We start from the raw sequence: 22,704 nt of genomic DNA on the forward strand, positions 1-22,704 counted from the left end.
CCTTGTTTGTTTTTTTTCCCCCCCATTGGTCTACATAATGATTCTTGGAGCTAGTACCATTATTATAATTACTATGACTTAAGATCTGGAAGATAATTCCTCTAAGATTGATTATTCTTTTTCTTCAGGATTATTTTGGCTATAGTGGATCTTTTGTGATTCCATATGAATTTTAGGGTAGGTTTTGGTAAAGCTATAGAGAATGAAGTGGGTTTTTTTTTTAATTGGGATTGAATTGAATCTGTAAATCGCTTTTGTAAAATGGTCTTTTTTAAATGTTGTTAATCCTATAAACATATAAGCATGGGATATCTTCACATTTTCTCGTATCTTTCTTATGACTTTTTTCCCCCCAAAGGTTTAAAATTTTCATTGTAGAGGTCTTTTTGTTCTTTATTAAGTTTGTTCTTAAGTGTTTTATTTTCTTTGAGGTTATTGTGGCTAGGAGTGTGTCCATGCTCTCCTTCTCTATGTTTGTTTGTGGTGTATAGATTGATTGTGCAAGTTGATTCTCTATGCTGCTACATTGCCAAATCTGTTTATTGTTTATAGATGTTTTCTGGTGAAATTTTTAGGATCTCCCATGTATACTATTATCTCATCTGCAAACAGAGAAAGCATGATCTCTTTCTCAATTTATAACCTTTCAATTCCTTCTCTTGCCCTCCTGCACCAGCTAGTACTTCAAGCACAATATTGTAAAGTAATGGGGATAGTCACTCCATCTCATTCCTGACTTTGGTGTGATTGTTTCAAGCTTTTCTTCACTTAGGATGATATTAACTGTTGGTTTCTCATAAATAGCTTTTGATATATTGAAGTATATTCCCTCTAGTCCTACACTCTCTAGGACATTTATCCAGAAGGCATACTGAATTTTTTCAAATGCTTTTTTTCTAGATCTTTTGAGATAATTACTATGACTTTTATCTCCAATTCCATTTGCTTTGACTTGCTTGAGTTTACTGATCCCTGCATATCAGGGATGAAGTAGACTTTGTAATGGGGATATTTTTTCATTAGCAAGCATTTTAAGTTGTACTTTGAGTCTATGTTCACCAACAATATTGATCTCTAGTTTTTCTTTTTCATTGTGTCTTTTCCTGGTTAGTATTAACATTGGAGTGAAACTGGATCCCTATATTGAGTTTTGGGAATGTACCTTCTGTTTCCTTTTTCTCTCTTTCTCTTCTTATCCTACTCTTCTCCTCCTCCTTCTCCTCCCTGTCCTTGTTCCTCTTTTTCTAGTGGTAAGAAGGCATGCTCGAAGCTCTTTTTTTAAAAGTGTGGTAGAATTATGCTGTCAACCAATCTTTCTTCCATTTTTAATGTAAATTAGAAACAAGATTGTTTTATATATCAATTCCAGTTCCCTCTCCCTCTTCTCCTCCACTGCCCTGAACTAATACCCTACCTATCCCATACCCCGTCTTCTCCCCAGAGAGGGTGAGGCCTTCCATGGAGGAATCTATTTTGGTGGGTTTTTTTTTTTTTTTTTGGTTTTTGTTTTGTTTTGTTTTTCTTTTGGTTTATTGAGACAGGGTTTTTCTGTAGGTTTGGAGACTGTCCTGGAACTCTCTTTGAAGACCAGGCTGGCCTCGAACTTGAGATCTGCCTGCCTCTGCCTCTGCCTCCTGAGTTCTGGGATTAAAGGTGTGTGCCACCAACACCTTGCAAACAGTAGCGCCCAAACAGGACCATGAACCATGGGAGATCTTCAGTGTCTGTCATATCCTTTGGGATAGGGCCTAAGCCCTCCCCCACGTGTCTAGGCTGAGAGAGTATCCCTCTGTGTGGAATGGGCTCCCAAACTCCTTTCCTATGCTAGGGATAAATATTGATCTACTATAAGAGGCCCCATAGATTTCCGAGGCCTCCTAACTGACACCCACATTCATGGGGTCTAGATCAGTCCTATGCTGGTTTCCCAGCTATCAGTCTGGGGATCAAGAGCTCCCCCTTCTTCAGGTCAGCTGTTTCTGTGGGTTTCACCAGCTTGATATGGACCACTTTGCTCATTGCTCCTCTCTCTCTGCAACTGGATTTCAGTTCAGTTCATTGTTTAGCTGTGGTGTCTGCATCTACTTCCATTAGCTGCTGGATGAAGGCTCTAGGATGGCACATAAGTTAGTCATCAATCTCATTATCAGGAGAGGACATTTAAGGTAGTCTCTCTGTTGCTTACATTGTTTGTTGGTGTCGTCTTTGTATCTCTCCAGATATTTCTGTAGTGTCTGATTTCTCTTTAAACCTATAATGTCTCCCTCTATTATATAATCTCTTATCTTGCTCTCTTCTGTTCTTCTCCCAACTCAACCTCCATCATGTTTTCCTCATCCCTCCTCTTCTCCCCTTCTCATTCTCCTAGTTCCCTCTCTCCTCCACCCATGCTCCCAATTTGCTCAGGAGGTCTTGTCCCTTTCCTCTTCTCCAGGGGACCTGTATGTCTCTCTTAGCTTCTCTGGCAGTGTGGATTGTAGGCTACTAATACTTTTCTCTATGTCTCAAATCCATATATAAGTGAATACATAACATGTTTGCCTTTTTGTGACTGGGTTATATTGCTCAGAATGGTTTCTTTTAGTTCCTTGACTTGCCTGTGGATTTCAAGATTCCATTTTTCCCCTCTGAGTAGTACTCCATTTTGTAAATGTGCCACATTTTCTTTATCTATTCTTCAGTTGAGGGGCATCTAGGTGGCTTCCAGGTTCTGACTATTATAAATAATGCTGCAATGAACATAGTTGAACAGATGTCCTTGTTGTATGAATGTGCTTCTTTTGGGTATATGCCTAGGAGTGGAATTGCTGATCTTGTGGTAGACTAATTCCCATTCTCCTGAGGAATCGCCATACTGATTTCCAAAGTGGCTGTAGGAGTTAGCACCCCCACCAGAAGTGGAGGAGTGTTCCCCTTTCTCCACATCCTTTCTGGCATAAACTGTCATTGGTGTTTTTGAATTTAGCCATTCTGACAGGAGTAAGATGGTATCTCAGAGTTGTTTTGATTTGCATTTCCCTGATGGCTAAGGATGTTGAGTAATTTCTTACATGTCTTTCATCCATTTTAGATTCCTCTATTGAGAACTATCTATTTATTCTGTACCCTATTTTGTAATTGGATTATTTGGTGTTTTGGAAACTAGCTTCTTGAGATCTTTGTAAATTTTGGAGATCAGCCCTCTTCAGATGTGGGGTTAGTGAATATCTTTTTTCCCATTCTGTGGGCTGTTGTTTTGTCTTGTTGACTGTGCCCTTTGCCTTACAGAAGCTTCTCTGTTTCAGGAGGTCTCATTTATTAATTGTTGATCTCAGTGTCTGTGCTACTGGTGTTATGTTCAGGAAGCAGTCTCCTGTACCAATTCATTCAAGGGTACTTCCCACTTTGTCTTCTAATAGGTTCAGTGTGGGTGGATTTATGTTGAGGTCTTTGCTCCATTTGGACTTAAATTTTGTGCATGGTGATAGATATGGATCTATCTGCAGTCTTCGACATGACAGCATCCAGTTTTGCCAGCACCATTTGTTGAAGATGCTTCCTTTTTTCCATTGCAGTGCAGTATGGCCCTAGGCACTTAGATGGTGGATTACTCTTCTGAACTTTAACCCCACCAGTGGCTTGAACACAACATCACTAATAGCCAGCCCACAGCTTCCAATGCCCATGAACTATAGCAACAGATAGAAGCAGACCGCATCTTTGAGTCACACAACACCTGCTGATGTTTTGGTGTTATGGTGCAGACTTTCTGACAATATTAACAGGAGCTAGTGTTAAAGCCCTCAAGTCTAGGATCTCTGGACATCCAGAGTTTGGCAAGTCTCTGAAGCTCATCTAGTGGCTAAGGACTGCTGCCACTTATCTCTTCACAGTGTTCATTGTCATTGTTGCCTCTGCTTTCTGCCTCTAACTCTCTTCAGTTGCCCTTTCATTGCCTTAGATGCTGCCTCTATACTCTTCTGTTCATTGTGACCTCTCCAATTCTAACAGCACTAAAGAGCATAAGTAGACAACCAGGGGAACCTAAGTTTAATTGCACACACATGTACACCTACCTATATGGCACATAAAGCCATCTACTGAAGCATAGACAATCTACCAGTGACAACATTCCTGAAGAAAAGTGACTCTCCTTCATCCAGCAGTGATGAACTGCAAAGAGCTCCCCAAAATATCAAAAAGAGTGCACTGCTGTGGGAGTTTATGGGACCCTGTTGTTTATTATTTTCTTTCATTCTTTCCTTTCACTTGTGTCTGTGTGCCAGCGTGTGCATGTGTGTGTGTGTGTGTGTTACATTCTTTTGAGTGCACAAATATATATATACTTATGTATGCCCCCACAAAAAGCAGAAGAGGTTGTCAGTTGACTTTTCTCATTCTCTACTTTATTCCTTCGTAATAGGATAACTTGCCAAACTGTAAACTTGCCATTTTGTCTAGAGTGACTGGCCAGAAAGATCCAACTTTCTCCACCCTCCACTGCTGGGGTTGCAGGCATGGGTAGCTGTCTCCATATTTTCACATAGATGTTAGTAATTCCAACTCAGCTCCTCATGCTTGCACAGAAAGCCCTCTTGCACAGTGTGTCATGTCCTCAGGTCCAGACTGTATGCTTTTTGAATTAAAGAAAATGTGAAAATTATAATTAAAAACTAGGATGCTGACTATGAAGGCTGAGGTGGTGCAAATCCAGAAATGAGATGATATTAAAAAAATCTCAAATTGCAGACTTTAAAAACGAAGTTGTAGGGTCTTATTGAATGATATGGTGACTACAATTAACTATAATATAGTATACTCACAGCTATAAAAATAGACCTTAAGTAGAATCATAGAAAATGATGTACCTGTGAAGCAATAAATGCTCTTTGTTTCACATTATTTCACCATGCAGTATCATATGTAAATGTAGCATTGCCCACCACAAAATGAATGTAACTGTTACTGAAATCTTGAAAAGCAATAACAACAGTGAGTATGAGTAAAACCTTACTACGGACTCATCAATGTGTTAGCTGGGTTTTAAATCCCAGCAGAACTGAACTACACTGAATGCTGATTCTTGGCTGTTGGTTAAGGAGTAAGCATGCCTGCTCCAGTCAGTACTACTCTGGTCATCTTTGACATGTATTTTCCTCAAGATAGGTTGTCAGGTGTAGATCCTGGTGTAAAGAGGCAAAAGACAAAGGGTTTGATGTGAATTGTTTATCTGTCTTCTAACTTTTCCGACCACCAAGAGATGATTGTTCATAGATTCATTCATTCCAGGAGCTCTCGCCTACTCCTGTTGGATAGATTCTGAGATCTTTGATGGTGGCAACTGGAGATATGGGACTCAGGTGCCTGCTGCATGCCACAGGTAAAGGGAAAAGGTTTCTCTCATCTCCTTGTGGCTTTGCTATTGTAGCATTTCTTACTTACCATAATTGTTAGTTTCTCCAGCAACAGTGTCATGTGACTGCTATTAACTCTCTGTGCTGCATTTCTTCTTTTGAGATTCCTCAGGCAGTGCCTATAGGTACCAGAGAAAATGAAAACACCCAGTGAACAAAACAAAACCAAACAAAAGCAAAAGCTGACATTTTCAATAGAAAAGCAAACTATCACATAAGCTCACAGATTTACATGAATATAAAGCCATAAAATTTTCATCATCATCATCATCATCATCATCATCATCATCAATCATCATCATTAATGTTCAGTGCCCAAAACTGTGCAAAATGTTCTTGGACCTGACATATAAAAATGAGGTTAAAAATGATTAATTGTGCAGCACAGATTAAAAAATAGTTTTGTATTTTATTCATATCTCCTTTGTCTACTCAATTTGATTCACTTCCTTCTCTGTCATTGCCCAGGTTTGGTTTTTCTGTCTTATAGGAAGGGTCATAAAAGATCAGGAAGGTGACTATGAATATTAAAATCAGCATTAAGTGCCCTATGATGATGGAGGCAAACTACCTGGAGATGAATGTGCATCTCCTCCTTGCTGTGCAGTGCAAATTAACAATCAAAACATGTCTTGCATTCATGGCCTCAGGTCAATGTAATAGAGATAATTCTTCAACTAAGGTTCCCTTTCCCCATTTGATAACCATGATCAGCCATCACATTATCCATTGCATTTTGCTTTATCAGCTATCTCCCAATCTTGCCATAGCTCTTCATCAATTAAACTATCCACTGAATAATCCATCTTCTCTTTATTTTCACACTTAGGTGATTGGCTTGTAATTTCAATGAACTATTGTCTTGACTGAACATGAATTGTTACCTCTCAGAGCTACCAAGAATAGTTGTGAGTTCTCTTGTTTACCCAAGGTTTAGCTCCTTCTCTGCAAGGTTGGCTGGAGTGGTCTTCTTAGAATAGCTGGAAACATTTTAGAAGTTGTACTTATCCAGAATTTAATATGTTGTAATTAGATGCAAACATAGATTAGATTGCCACAGTGCCCTGAATATGTTACTCAGAAAGGTTGGTGAGGCAGGGGGGATTCCACAAGAGTTTCCCAGAGCACTCTACTTGTTCTTATCTTGTCACCTTGTTTATCTCATACTTAGCAACAATCCCTCTCATTTATCTTCTTCAGAGTTTCCAACATCACAGTCTTAACCCTAACTTTCCTTTTGACTCTTTGTTTTCCTTGAACAGTACAAATGTCTGTTCAAAAACATGTCAGTAGAATCAGATATCTGTAAAACACGGCTATTCAGTCCCAATATGCCACTCTCCTTGGATCTTCAGGGTCCTCCTTGGTAGGATTTGGGGAAGGAGGAGAAGTAGAGTTTGAGAGAGACAGAGAACAATCAAACTTCAGGCAAAGGGTTTGTTACGGATCCTAATGAGCAATAATGTGAAATGGGTTTCACCCATGTCAGAGAGCACAAAATTATTTTAAGGTTCCCTACATGAGAGTAGGGAGAAGAAAACTGCTGTGTCCAGGGAATTAGGCCCAGGGGCAGGACACTTCAGTTAGACTTAGAGGTGTAGCTTTTGTATTTTTGCTTGTGCAGGTGAAGGAAAGGTTCTGATGATAACCCCTGGATAAGGGGCATGAGGAACAGCTTGTGCTTAGTGCATAGTGGAAAGCTTCTGGCTTTAGCCATTCTCCATTGGGGGGGGGATCTGTTATCTAGAAATGTCTGATCCAAGGAAGGAGGAGACTTATCTCTCATGACATCTGTGAAATGGTATGGGAGGCTTTTTGTATCAGCTAGAGGGTATGAGGTCCAACACACAGTCTGCTTTTCTACTTTCCACTCATCTTCCTGAGAACATCAGCATCCCTGCAGCTTAAATGCCCCCTGTAAACACTATCCCCACCAGCCTTGTGTATCACTTGAGCATAAGGAATATGTTCAATGTGAGTAAAGATGTACCACACTCCTGAAACGTACTAGATCAGAGTCTCAAAAGATACAAAACGAACAGCATTTTAAATAATCTTTACACCAATATATATTTTTCTAATTACACATGATTACATGGTAGAAGGCTAATGTCTCTACCCTCTTATATTATATAAAATATAGCAATGAAATCAGCTTCACCTTCTCGAGGGACTATGTACTTTTTCATGACATACATGTCTGGAACATTTAAATCAGAGCACATGTGGAGACTCATAGAATACTTTCATAACATTAGATTCACTGGCATTCCTTTTGGAGATGGGCACATTTGTTGCCTGTCTCCCAAAAGCCAAATAAGCAGTCATGGTTGCTGTGTTGGGAAAGAAACTCTTTGGCAGTACACCTGTCCCTCAGTTGACCATGCCATTGGAAGTAAGACCTCAGTTCCTGGAAGTAACCTCAGTTAAACTAATTGGATCACCAAGGTAGACATAAGTAGAGTCTTTCCTTTGAATTGCTATTAGATTCTTGTCCTCTTTTGCTTTATGATGCTGTGGTAAAAAAATAAATAAATAACTTAGGGAAGAAAAGATTTATGGTAGCTTACAATTACAATTGTTATACAGAGAATTCAAGATAAGAACACAAAGAATTAAATGATGAAGAGACCAAAGAGGAATGCTGCCTATTGACTTGCTTCCCATGGCTTGGTCAACCAGCTTTCTTATCAACCCTGGACCACCTGCCCAGGGCTGGTACTGCCCCCAGTACTTTGGGCCCTCCCACATCAATTACTAATCAAGAAAACAACCACATAAAAAAACCACTTCAGTAAAGATTCCCTCTTCCAAAATATGCCATGTTTGTATTGAGTTGGCAAAAATCAGGCAGTGCATTTCTCTTTCTGAGAACAATAAAAAACAGACACAACCAGAAAAGTCATCCAACATATGAATTCATTTTGCCTTGTGCTTTTCTTCATATGGTGACTATCTTTAGATTCATATACAATGCCTGCACTGGAAGGAGGGACCCCTAAATATAGAACGAAGACTGTGGGTATGGTATCTGTGTGCTAGTCTTGACGAAACATCTGAATTCACTGATGGGTTCACAGCTACAATAGGATGCACTTTTCTCTCTTCAGTATTTTCATGCTCATCACAATTCACTATGACCACTGTAGTGAGCTAATGTGCACGAGTATAAGAGTCTTCTCTGTAGGGCAGACAGAGGCCATAACACTCCTAAGCAGAGCTAGAGCCCCAAAGCAAGCCAATGAGAATATTCCCTCCTCTTTCCATTTCAGCTCTTCGTGTCCTGATGGTCTGGTCAGTGGTACAACTGCAGAATGTTTCAGGTGAGTCTGTTCATGGATAAAGCCTGGGGAAAAGAGTTCACTTCACTTCTAAGTGAATTCACTGTTAAGTGTGGAACATTTTATGACTTATATTAAGCACCATTGTCATACATCTAACATCTTCATCTTCACTATCATTGTTTCCATCACTTAGCTGAGCAATTACACATATAATTTCATTTGATGTTCATGATATCACTATGATAAGATGCCATAGTTATGAAGAAAACGAAATCCACACATGATAATTGGTTCTCTAGATGAGGAGCTGGCTCCAAGTTGCATAACTGAAAGATGCTACCCTATGTTCTCCACCTAAACTTGTGTCATTACTGGCATTGTGATACATGTTTTGAACTCCGGTCATCATACTTACACATCAATATTCCTTCAAAGCATATTTAAATTAGCAAATAAGGCATCTCCACAGCTCTTGAAGCTGAATCTTTTGTAGACCCATTCCTGTCAGTCATTGATGTACAGAGCCACTCCTGATGGGAATGAATTACTAACTTATCGTCTCGTCAGCAATGAAGACTTGATAACTAAAGAAAGCTCCCAGGAAAGGAAATATAAGGTCCCCTAACTGAAATCTGAAAGCTAGGAAAATAGTTATTTATGTAAGAATATGGATGTGGGGAGGCATCCAGGTCATCTATACGAAGAAGTGGGATAGCTACAAAAGAGAAAGGACATGAGACAATGCGTAAATGTATTCTGTGTTCTCTGCAGCATCCTGCCCTCAATGCAGTGAAAATGCTGACTGTTATAACAGCACCCACTGCATTTGCAAAGACGGATTCTGGACAGGACCGGATAGTAGAATAATTATTGAGCCACATGTGAAATGTGAAGGTAAAGAAGTCTGTCTTCATTTGTTTTCTGTTGTTGTGATTAACTCTCAAGGCAACCTGAGGAGGAAAGGGTTCCTTTCCGTTACAGAGGGAATTCAGGAACTCGGGGTGAGAAACTGGAGATAGAACGTGAGGCAGAAACCGTGGAGGAGTGCTGCTTATTGTATTGTTCTTCGTGGCTTACTCAGTGTGGTAATTTGAATGGTCCCCATGGGCTTGTATATTTAGCTGCTTGGTTCTCAGTTGGTGTAACTGGGAAGGATTAGGAGGTGTGGCTTGTTGAAAGTGGTGTGTCACTGGAGGTGGGCTTTGAGGTTTTGAAAGCTCATGACACTCCCAGTGAGCTCTCTCTTGGTCTCCTGCCTATGGATCAAATGAGATGTAATCTCCCAGCTACTGTTCCAGTACCATGTGTGCCCATCTGCTGCCATGTTTCATGTCATGATAAGCCTCCAATCAAATACTTTCTTTTATAGATTGCTTTTGTCATAATGTCACTTCACAACAATAGAACAATCTATGGAAGCCCCTTTTTCAATTGAGGTCCTGCTTTCAAAAACCCCTTTGTTGACCTATGTTGACAAAAAAAAAAAAAAAAAAAAAAAAAACCTAAAAAGCACAAAGTGTTAGTTTACTTGTTGTTAAAAATTCTTATGCACCTTAACCAAACATTGATAGGTCATGCAGATTTCAGAGATCTTTAGAAGACTCATTGACAAAGTAAAGGTATTAACCAAGTTCATTTATATTATACTCTTTGGACAGACAGGGGCCATGTGGCTCTTTGGCTCAAGGAATCTTTGATCTGTAGGCCTCTTTATTAGTTTCATTTCTCTTGTGAAAATGTACCCTGAAATAAGCAACTTTGAGGAGCAATAGTTTGTCTTAGCTCACTGTATCAGATTATAGTCCGTCACTGTAGAAAAATCAAGGTGGGAGGAACGTTAAACAGCTATTCCCAGCCACAGTCATGAACAGAGACAGAATGAAGGAGTCCATACCAGATATGAGGCAGCTATCATCTTTTCACTCAGTCTTGGGCCCAGCTTAAGAAGTGGTTCTCTTCACATTCAGGGTGGGAGGTCTTCACACCTCAATAAAAGGAATCCTTCACAGGTATGCCCCCAAGCCAACAGAATCTACAGTATTTCTCTCACTGAGACTTCTTTCCCAGCCATTCTACCTTCTGTCATGTTGACAACTAAAACTGATAATCACAACTCTAGCTCTAAATTGCATCAGTTTGGCAATTAAAACTAATCACTGTACACTCCCCTCACCTAAACTTCAACTATGCTCTGCCAGCAGTGAAAAATGGATGTTCAGAAGGACTGGTTGTGTTATTATGGGAAGAAATCAGAATCCTGGGAGAACCTGCTGTGATTTCTAAGTTCTTGTGTCCTGGAACAGTGAATTGGATCTGTGACATATGGGCAGGTGGAGCAAGAGAGTTAGTTTATAAAGAAAAAAGCCAACAGTATTCCTTAAGGTAGAAGAAGAAGACAGAGTTAACATTTTATACACATCAGTTTTGTTCCTGTATGGGTCATTACATAATACCTACTTCCTCTGTGAATTCCTTAAGCTTTGCTTGGCCCACACCTTATTTTATTAAGTGTATCCCTGCTAGAAAGATAATTCCAGTCTTTAAGCCAAATGTATTCCTTAATATATAAATATTGATGCCCCTCCCTCCTCCCACCTATCTCTTGAGACAGATGAACATGATGTCAGGAATGCTGTAAGCAGTATTCTCTTTCAACATCACTTTTAACAATTTCTCATAATGACCTCATTTATCCTTTCTTTATTCTCATATTAGATACATTTGGTTAATGTGATAAACACCATGACCAAAAGTAACTTATAAAAGAAACAGTTTGCTTTGGTTTATGGTTTTAGAAAAGGATTCTACAGTGGTGGGGATAGACATAGCATCAGGCATCTGTATAAACAGACAACATGACTGCTTCATTGTAAGGCTAAGAGGGAAGTTTTATTGTTGATATGAGATAGATAATAGCCGGAGACATCTGGAAAGAGTCCAGAGCAGAGACAGAAATAGATTTAACATGGCCAGAAGACTGGATATGGCCAGGACTGGAGAGAGAATAGCAGGGGGTGGAGAACAAAGAAAACATAGTGAAAGATGTAGGAGCAAAAAAAAAACATAGTAAGAAAATAGGAACAAAAGAGGGAGGGCAGGGTTGTAAGGAGTGTGTAAGTGGAGGGAGGAGGCATAGCCTATAGCTAGATGGAGTTTAGGGTAGGGGAAGAGGTGAGAAGGATTAGGATGCTAGCATGAACTTTGGAATGTAACAGTCATTCGTGATATTGAGGGGGCCTAGAGGACAGAATGAGTTTTGATATGCTCAAAGGTGCCAGAAGTAGTCAGTCATCTGTCCCTTTTGCCAGAGGTAAGGTAAATGACTTATTTCAGTAGATGGCAACCAGTTTCACAATTTCCCAAGGAATGCTAGTTTTTATCTAACTGCCTCCTATAGTCTAGGTTGAGATCACTAGATTTCCTTTTGGAGTTTGGGAAATTAGAGTTTCCTTTGGATCTAACAGTATCCAGAACCTGAGAATTCACATTTCATCCACAAATAGGAAACAGAGCAAATGAACAAGAAGTGAGCCAAGGCTATAAATCCTGAGAGTCTTTGCTCAGTGGTGTGCTTCTTCCAGAAAAGTTATACACTATATATTTTCTGAAACCTATACAATCAATGCTATTTACCTGAATGCAAATGACGGAACTCCATAGACTTGAATTCCAGATTAAATAAAAAAAGGCAACAAAGGGAAAAAAAAAACAGCTTAGTGCCAGTATTCATTTCTATCTGCAGCCTGGTTTCTTATGTAATGTGACCAACTACCTCACATACCTGTAGCTGTGTCTTCCTGCTATCAAGGACTGTTTCTCACACTTATGAGTCAAAATAAGCCATTCCTTTCCTAAATTGCTTTTGTTATATGTTTGGAAACATAATAAGTAAACAGTTTCTGAAGAAGAATTGTGTTAAGTTTACAACTCAATTCAAGGAGAACTGTCATCTTTGTCTTACTGATTTATCCTAACAAAGAATAAAGGATATTGTATGGTAAATTTACAAGTGAAATCTAACAGTAGAGATGCTACAGGCAAGAGAAAGAGATACAGCTCTATGAAAATAAAAGTGAGTACTTTTCTTCATTTGCAGATATTGATGAGTGTCAATTGGGGATACCAGTGTGTAAGGATGTGTCATATTGTAAAAATAAAATCGGGACTTACATATGCAGCTGTGTAGTAAATTATCGTATCTTCAACTGGGTAGCTGGCATTGTTGATATTGAAAATCCTGAATGTTATGGTAAGTCTATACATACATTTTTTTCTATCATGCAAAGGGAGGTGAGTGGGTAGAGCTTGTGACAGCTATGCCACCATTGACTGGAATACTAAAATTATTTTTGTATCTTCATTCCTCATCCTTTTGCTATATTTGATCTTTAGCAGTGCAATGCCAATGGGATCAAATAACCATTTCTAAATCAGAACCTTCCAAATTTGTCTATAATGCAGGTCTCTTCCCATGTTCTACAAATGGGCAACTCTGAGTTTCTGCAGAACTTCACAGCTTCTTTATCTTGCACTAATACCAAATTCAGTTCACATGCCAATCTGTATTCACAGTAAACCCCTTGAGTTCATGCTAATACTCCCAAGCCTACCTTCATGTGCAACTCCTTTCTACAGCAATGACAAATCGGCTTCTCAAGATTTACAATATATTTTACTGCTCAGGTCACAGAGAATATCATGCTTTAAATGATGCTGCATGAGGAGATAGTACTTCCATTTACAAATTGAATTTAGTATACAAAGTAAAAATTTTTATTACATTTTTCACACAATAAATCTCGATGCTTTCCATTCCCCAACTCCTCTCACATCCTCCTCTCTTTCCTACTTACCTAACTTCAGGTATCCTCACCCCCTCCACCCCTTCTCCATCCAAAAACAATAATAAAACAGAACAAACACAAAGACAAAAATACCACTACATAAACAACATAAAAATGAAACAAATCTCCATCTCCTCCCTCCCCCTTCACACACACACACACACACACACACACACACACACACACACACACACACACACACATACACACACATAGATCATGTAGTCTGTTTTGTGTTGTCCAACTATATCTAGATATGGATCTTGCAATAGAATGTGGCTGATATATTCATTGACACTCCACTGGAGAAAACAGAAAACTGACCTTCCCTTTGCTGGCAGGTATCAATTGCATATAGCTTCTTGGTTAAGGTTGAGACATTATGTGTACTTCTCTCCCCCACCTTTTTTTTTTTTTTTTTTTTTTGGTTTTTCAAGGCAGGGTTTCTCTGTGTAGCTTTGGAGCCTATCCTGGCACTTGCTCTGGAGCCCAGGCTGGCCTCGAACTCACAGAGATCCGCCTGCCTCTGCCTCCCTAGTGCTGGGATTAAAGGCGTGCAGCACCAAAGCTCGGCAGACTTCCCCTTCTTAGAGCTGATATCTTCTCATTAGCAATTGAATTTAGGACAGAGTAGAAACTAAAATGAGTCATCTATAAATAGGAATAACAACAGAGTCAACTATGCTACCTACACATTGGAAATAACAAATTATCCCAGAAGTTATAGAATAAAACAAGAAATAATCCTACTTTTGAACACTTTGTATGATTAGAGGTCTAGGCATGGGTTAGCTGAGCTATCTACACCTGTCTCTTGGATTCAATCAAGGTGATTCTCAAAGGTACAATTCTATTCGGACCCTGAATTGAGGCAGTAACTATTACTGTACTGACATGGGTGCTGACAAGATGATTTCATGGTTGCTTTGTGTTTAATGTCTTTGTGTTTAGCAATGCTATTGATAGGTAACCCAGTATTCCTTAGAACTTATGACTCTCCTCAACCACCACCCAAGTATTGAAACTCAAGCATGCTTCAACACACCTGGACTTTTAAATTGTTTTTATAAGGTTTTCCTTCCAGGCTAGAAATAAAATAAATTAGCATGTTTGGTTTTTCACTAGCATCTACCCAGGTCTCTTTATACTCTGCTTAGTTTTGAGCAGTTACTCAAAGGATACTTTTGACTGAATTGTTGAACTGACAGATTCTTTATAGTGTGACTTTCACTGTGGAAATGAGCAAACATCTGTTTGTCTGAGATAGGGTGCCAATGGCAGGTGAGAAAAATGACATCACCCAATGTAGCTTGGTGAATGGATAAATTTACCGAAGTTATCCTCTGAATAAGGGATCATAAAAGGGCAGTGATGGCACTAAAAATCCCATTCTAGCATGGATGACAACTCACAAAAGCTCTGTCCCTAGAGAGATCTTTCCTGAGCTTTAAGCACTAGGATGACTGGAGAGTGTCTTCTCTCTAGACATTACTACTGCCTATGCAGCCCATGGTAAGAGCCTTGTGAATCTTCTAAGTTTTGTGTGCTTCCTGAGACTGGAATTGTTTACTCCTGAGTTTTAGCAAGCTCTCTTCAAAAATGGAACAATTAAGTTGTGAGGAAATAGCCATAAATGCTCTGCTCCTCCTTTCTCCAGCTCTCACACTCTTTCTGCCAGCTCTTCCACAATGTCCTCTAAGCCTAGGCTGTGGACACGATGTATTGATTATCTTTGCTGCTTCCTCCATGTCTGAGAATCAGGGAACCGTGCCACAGCAAGATGACTTACTCTGTGGATATGACACAATTACGAGTCTCTGCATTATATTTCTACCTACAATAAAGAGGTTTCTCTCAATGACTAATGTTAGGAAGACAATTTGCTGAAATTATACATTTATTAAACAGAACTCTTTGGGGCCTTTGACTTCTATGAGTGGCTTATAGTACCAGATGGAAGTTGTGAAGGAGACCTTAATTCCAACTAGGAAGCTGTCAGTTACACTCATAACACCCATGCCATGACTGCACCAGTGGGCATATCTTGTCTAGCATGTAGTGGAATAGCATACAGGATTTAAAATCAAATAAAACTGTTGATGACATTTCCACGGCCACAGTTCACATAGTCCTTTCCACCACTTTTGAAAGCCAGTCTATAAGGGGGGGAGGACATCCAATATGCCACAAACTTATTTATCTGTGTTCTTCAGCCAACGATTTTGGTGTCTTTAGCAATAGGGTTTTGCCATAAAGTTCTGTCATGCAACACTCAAGTATTGATAATAGTGCTTATTGTTTGTGGGGCTGTGTGCCTTCAACAATTCATAGGGAGTCAGGCCATCTCTGACACGAGGATTTTCCCTTACTGTCATGTCTTCTGGAGGGACACTTCCTACACACAATAGCTCTGTTCATTCTTCACATGCTTCACAAACTTGTAAGACACTCAAGGGTTAGTGTCACATAATGAAACTTTTTTTTTTAATGAGGGTGCACAGGACCTCAGACGTCCACCACCATTAACTCCAAGTAAGTACCAGTTGCTCACTAAAAAATAACCACTAACAAGAAAGCACAATATGAAGTGATTTCATCACTTCTATAAGTTATTTCACAAAAAGGACAACATCAGTGCTGCTGCATGGAAGAACACATAACTCTCTGTTGTCCTCCATTACTCATAGACATTTTCTATGAGTGCCTGGTCCTCATCAGTCAACTGCTGCACTGCTGTATATCTTGACTCAGCTGCCTTGAGGTGTTCAGCTCCACTCAGTCAGCGGGTGCAATGTCTTCTCGGTTCAACATGCTTTGAGCCATGGGCTACACCTAGCTTGTCAAACAGCCCCAGCCTGGGTAAACATTTTTTCACTCACTGTGCATTTTATACTATACACAGTGGGAAAGAAACCTGCCACAAATCAAGCTTAATCTTTCCTTCTTTGAACTGCCACATGGGTTTTCAAGGCATCTAGAAGCTCACTAGAACAACAGTTAGCTTTCTGGTAATTTCTTCCTTAGGAACTCCAGCTTAATACCAAACCTGCCACATTTGTCATCCGGTGACCTTAACACATCTCTCTGACTGCTTTTCTCTTCTCTCTTCCACTCTTGGTTACTTTAACAACTTTAGAACCCAATTTATAAGTTCCGGTAAATAGGAGACCTGCTCTTTTCTGAAGGGAAATGGTGAACAATGGGGTACAGGGGTACTGGGAAGAGTACAGGGACAGGGAACTGTGGTCAGGATGTAACATATGAGAGAAGAATAAATAAAAAACCATTCACATTCTCGAAAACCTCTTTACCTCATAGATGATTCAGCTTACAGGATTCAGCAAAGCCATTATAGGCCCGTGTCCAGCCCAAGCCACCTGCTAGTTCAACCACGATCTGCAATCTGTGAACACAGTCCTATAAGAGCCAATTAAATGGACATCAAATGGCACTTCTCTATTGCTCAGTTTCCTCAGTAATGACTGTCCTTCTTCTAGTGTGTTTCAATCAATAGTGTTAAGGAGATCTTATCTGGTAATGAACAGATGTCACCAACAGCTTTTATAAGACAGTCTATTAGAGACATTTTGGGGGCTTTTAGATGATGCATTCTTTGTCTCAAGGATTGATATGAAATAATAATAACACAATTTTAGCTTTCAAAGCACTCAGATTGATCATACCCACCAATCTGTTCCACAGCTTCATTAGCAAGGTTATAAAAATGTCTACTTGTTTGTTTGTTTAAAAGACTTCTTAATCCATGTCAGATGATTATAATTGTTTGTCATACCCAGCTATTAATAAGTGGCATCTGACTTTAAATTGTGTATTTCCTTTCCTTTCTGTTGGAAGTGCGACCTGATACTTCCTTCGGTCATTTTATCTTGCTATCTTCCACTCATCACTTTACGCTTTCCATAAGTCCAAACTTCTGGATCCCAGGAAGGATTCTTTACCACAGATTGAATTTACATTCTCTTACTTTTCAATCCAGCCTGGTCTAGGAAAAGCCAGCCAATGCCTGCGTCTTATATTCTCCCTTTTCTGCTTTCCATGCCGAATCAAGAGACCAATGTAATATCTTTCTCAATGTGATTCCTCTCCTATCTGCCAAGCTCTTTCTGGGAAGAAACCTGAACTCAGTTGCATGTTTTTATACACACAACAAAGGCCAAGCAATGGATGCCATAGCTCACTTTTGGCTCCTCGCACATATGCTAATTTCAAGAATTATAATGTATTTTCTACTCCATCAGCAGATTGGTGGGTATTCCTACAATGGCTTCAAGGACTCCAATCATCAATGATGCCTGCCACCACATACCAAGTAGAAGACGGCCACACTGTGATTCCTTCCACGGACACTCCACTCTCAAACAGCTTACCCTCAGTTGTTTATCCTACTTTCCATCACAGGGAGCAGGCTACCACCACTACAGCAAGAAGGCACAACATGCCTTACTATATGAGGAAAGGTAGCCATGTTGGGATTGCCTCTGCAGACATCTATCCTCAGAAACACCAGACACTATTACATCACCTATAATCCAACACAGGTGCCACATGGATGTTGCTTTCCAAATAGTCTCTGGTTTTGTTGGTGCCATATGACTTTTCTTGGATGATATGAACAAGTTATCTATTCACCCCATATTGAACACCATTGATAAATAAAAAAAAATGATTCTACTACATCTAACTTACTGAGCCAGTGAGTTTACTAGAGTTACTTACAACAGTATTGTTGAGTGGTTATGAATAAGAGCTATATCTACAAGCCCACACAGCAGGGATTGCAGCTCACTACAGACATTGAGCTCCCTTAACACATTTTTAAAAGTAGTTCATCATATCTAACTGGAAAATCTTCTCTCCTCATCAATTACTACTCCTTAAATAGCCAAGGGATGGGGGGGTTGTGAATCTTTTAAGTTTCATAAACTTCCTTGAGGCTTTTGAAGTTTGTTTACTTACTGAGTTTTAATCAGCCCTCCCCAGAAGAGAATGTTTCAATTCAGAGGAGATAGCTACACAGTAACGGTACTATTTCCCTTCTAAAATCCTAATATAGTGAAAGTATGTCTAAGGCCAAACATAAAAATATATCACAGTAGTAGCAAGGGCTTGAGAACAATAAAGGATTTGGTGAGAGTTAGGAAACAATGTGAAAGGAAGACAGCATGGAACATGAACAAAGACGGTTTACTTATATATTATGAAGGAAGAAATAACTTAAAATTCAACTTTTAAAAATGCTTTTATTTATTTTTGAGAATTTATTTTGAAAATACATTTTATCATGTTCTCTCTACTCCTACAACTTCTCTTAAATCCTTTCCCCTCCTAACCCATTCAACTATATGGTCTTCCTCTCTTTAAAAAAAATGCTAAAGCCAACCAAATAAACAGCAACAAAAACAATAAAAACATGGATGGGCTGCAGAACAACCAGGAAAAATCCCAACTTGAGGGTGATTGGAAAAAGAATGTGAACACGATGTGGCATTTCCCATATTTATTTAAATGTGAATTTTCGTTTTCAGTGAACAAAGGGAAGGAAACAGGAACACAAGCAGATATTTGGGTGAGTGGTGCAATGTCTGGTTTGGAAATCATCCAGTCTGTTTCGCTGTGTCACTGTCTTGCTTAAGCACTGCACTCACTCATTATGGTTAATCATATAGAGTATTTCTCGTCCACAGTCTATTTTGTCCTCTGTCCCAAGTAAAGCTGGAAATATCTACATAGTAAATTTTGTTGTCATGATATGGGGGAGGTGTGATACCTAAAACTAATTCATGAAAGATATGAGACTGTGACATGCCTCAGTCTTCTGACAAGTCCAAGATGGCCTTCTACCACTGAGAATTAACTGCAATAGGATGTAGATGGAAATTAAGAAACTTTGGGGTGGATTAATAGTACTTCAGCTTTCAATCGAAGACTTGTATCAAGTGTCAAAAATTTATCACTCATCCCATAGCACAAAGGTTAATGTTGTTAGCTTCTAAGAAAAACTTAGCCACATTCCTTCTTCCTTAAGTTTTGATAAGAATCCATATAATTAGCTATATTTTTTGAAAGGGATATTGGAGTGGACATGAATCCAAAAAGAACTTTGCAAAAAAAGCTACCAGAGTACTTCACCAAGTGGAACTCCATGTATTGAATGAAAACTCAGCTGCGCCAACAAAGGGTGAAAATTCTTCACTGGGTATAGGTAAGAAATATCAAATTGACTTATTATAGCACAATAAAAAGAATTGGGTCCTGGATATATTCACAGCCTATAAAGAATAGAATCTGTTATTTCCTGGAATGGAAGGCTCAGTTTATGAAACTACCACAAGAGTAGCATTCTCCACACACATGGGAGAATTAAGGACGAACTAATAACATTTCATAACTATGACAGAATACCTGAGCAAATCCACTTCTGTCATGAAAGGGTTACCTGACAGGGCTTAGATGTGGTTAGGTCACAGATTTTCATTGTCAAAGCCAATGGATCCATATGCACTGAGACAGAAATCATGGATCTACAGAATGCTGAGCAGAAAGCAGAAAGAACAAGGGACAAGCTGTACATTTCAAATGCAAACTCACAGTGGCTTATCTTCTCCAACCTAACCACTAGTATCTAGAACTTTACAAAAATACCATTAATCTGTGAATCCAGTTATATATAAATAAACTGATGATGCTGGAGGCCCCAAAAAGAACCCTCAAAGCCCTAAGTAATGAGGCCCATGATATATTGTAGGGTGTTTACACAACCCCTACTTGTCCCAGGTATGTATAGTGCATGTTTTTTAAAAAAAAAATGCTCAGAAGGGGAAGAATGTTCAATCCTCTTTGCAATACAGCTTATTATATGTGCTAGTATTTATGTATTCCTCTAGCCCCTATTTTTCTGTCAAATAAAGGACCTGATTAAGTTAAATCTCAATATCCAGTCAATCACCTCTCAATAACTACCAACTGAGGACAAAGCCTTCAGCATGTAGGCCTTATCAGGAAACATTTCACAATCAAAGGATTAATGACTAGTAGATGAATCCTCCTAGTAATTCCAACTTTCCCATATTGGTGAAAAGTATATAAAATCAGACTTCCGAATATAGGAAATCCCCAGAAAATATCATCATCATCATCACTATTGCTATAAGTGTGGAAGAACTCACTTTGTCATTACTTTCAGTGTATGAAACCAAGAGGTGCAACAGTATGATTCTTCTGGAAGCTGGAAATAACACGATGAAGATCGACTGTGATAGTGCTCTCAAAGGAAACAAGAGTGGAGGTGATATGTATAAGATTAGCATTTTCTCCTTCTAAGTGACTGGGTCAAGGGCCGTATACTCACAGTTTCCAAGGTAGAGGGACTCTAACAGTGGGTAGAAAAGATCTTCATTGACTACTGATTAGACACATCCAGAGACAAAGTTAAGGGACTCTTACAAGGACAGCATAATTTGCAGCAGACACTAACCTCTTATGGAGGCATTTTCACTAACCTCTTATGGAGGCTCCCTTCTTTTCAATTACTGTGGCTTGTGTCAAGTTGACATAATACTAGCCAGCACATAGTGTCCGAGTGTCCTCTCCCCCTCTCCCTCTCTCCCTGTCTCTCTGTGTGTGTGTTTAATATATATATATATATGTGTGTGTGTGTATATATATGAAATTCCATGCATAACACTGCATATGTGCAATTTAATGGATGCCCATTTTACTAAAAACATGAAGTTTACTTCACAGCCCACATGTAAGACATTTGTGTATCAAATCTCAAGTATGATTTCCATTTTTTTCCTCAGATGAGACTGCAGTTGCTCTTATTGCATATCAGTCCCTTGGGAAGTATCTAAATGGATCCTTTTTTAATAAGGAAGGGATTCAGGAAGTAAAGTTGAACTCTCTTATTGTGAGTGGCGCCATTCATTCAGAAGTCAAACCAGTCCTCTCTGAACCTGTACTCCTAACTTTACAAAATACTCAGGTGAGCCTACCCTCAAAATGATCTTTAAAAACAATTTTAAAGTTTAGATTTATTGCATGCACATGAGTGTTCTGCCTGCATGGACATCTGTGCACAAGAGCAAATAGTGCCCACAGAAGACAAAAAGAGTATCAGATATCTTATATCTAGACTTCCAGACAGTTATGCAGCACAATGTGGATGCTGGGTATGGAATTTGGGTCCTCTGTAAGAGCAGTAACTTCTCTTCAGTGCTGAGATAGCGTCCCTTCTGTGAAATGTCTGAAGAGGCAGATGGTCTAATCAAATTTCTAGAAGGGATGAGATCTAACTGTGATCATTGAAAAATAAGAGAAATTACAAAAAGTTTAGAAACTTCAATCCTTTATAACTTCATTACTGTTATTATCTGTATTTTCATATCAACAATCAATCAACCATGGTTCAGAAAGGGGGACACAGGCCACCATCTTCAACTGTGAAAGGATTTGATCAAAGAAGACAATGTTTTCACTTACCCTTAGGTTCAAATGGGTACTTCAAAGCCTTTGGTCACACAGATGGTCCCATTTAAATTCAGTGGCAATTGAAACAAAGCAAAAGACATTATTAATGTCATAAAAGACATTAATATTGGAAAAAGAATTATGGAAAGCTAGGATCAGTGGGGCTGTGAGGGAGATTAAAGAGGGTCAGGGGACAACTAATAAGAATACACTTCACACATATATAGAATATAGAGGACATTCAATATAAGTTACACAATTTTTAAAATTTCAAGTGTGTGTATTATGGGAATGTAGAAAATAGGGTATCATTGCACAACGTAGTTGGGAATATATAGACATTAAGGAAAACAATATAGAACCTATCAAAAATGAGAAAGAAACTGTAATGGAATTCATCAATCTTCCTATTGCGTACATCCAAAGAAGGAAAACCAAGGTTTTGGAAAGAGACTGCATTTCAATAATTCCAGTAACATTAGTCACCATAGTCAAGACTTGGGTGGGAGGATACTCACATCCATTCATGGCAGGGTATGTAAATAAAATATGAAAATATAATAAAATGTCATTTTGCTTTGGGTTATACAATGTCAAATGGTCAGGTCTGAAGATAACCATACAAGTAACATTACATAGACTGAGCAGGTTGTGTTTAGGAAAATATATATATATATATATTATATATTATAT

General features: G+C 39.0%; 1 protein-coding gene across 1 annotated transcript in view; it reads left to right on the forward strand.

Moving 5' to 3' along the window:
- The first annotated feature begins 5,310 nt into the window (after window positions 1-5,310).
- The window catches only part of LOC100765579 (adhesion G protein-coupled receptor E4), a 34,106-nt gene continuing 16,712 nt past the window's right edge, over window positions 5,311-22,704 (forward strand). The window contains exons 1-8 of the mRNA XM_035445843.1: window positions 5,311-5,359; window positions 8,666-8,716; window positions 9,449-9,571; window positions 12,774-12,926; window positions 19,068-19,108; window positions 19,609-19,744; window positions 20,726-20,827; window positions 21,345-21,526. Coding sequence (XP_035301734.1) covers window positions 5,311-5,359; window positions 8,666-8,716; window positions 9,449-9,571; window positions 12,774-12,926; window positions 19,068-19,108; window positions 19,609-19,744; window positions 20,726-20,827; window positions 21,345-21,526 — 837 coding nt within the window. The remainder of the gene's footprint in view (window positions 5,360-8,665; window positions 8,717-9,448; window positions 9,572-12,773; window positions 12,927-19,067; window positions 19,109-19,608; window positions 19,745-20,725; window positions 20,828-21,344; window positions 21,527-22,704) is intronic.

Source organism: Cricetulus griseus, chromosome 5 (assembly GCF_003668045.3).
Source record: "Cricetulus griseus strain 17A/GY chromosome 5, alternate assembly CriGri-PICRH-1.0, whole genome shotgun sequence".
Classification (NCBI taxonomy): Eukaryota; Metazoa; Chordata; class Mammalia; order Rodentia; family Cricetidae; genus Cricetulus; species Cricetulus griseus.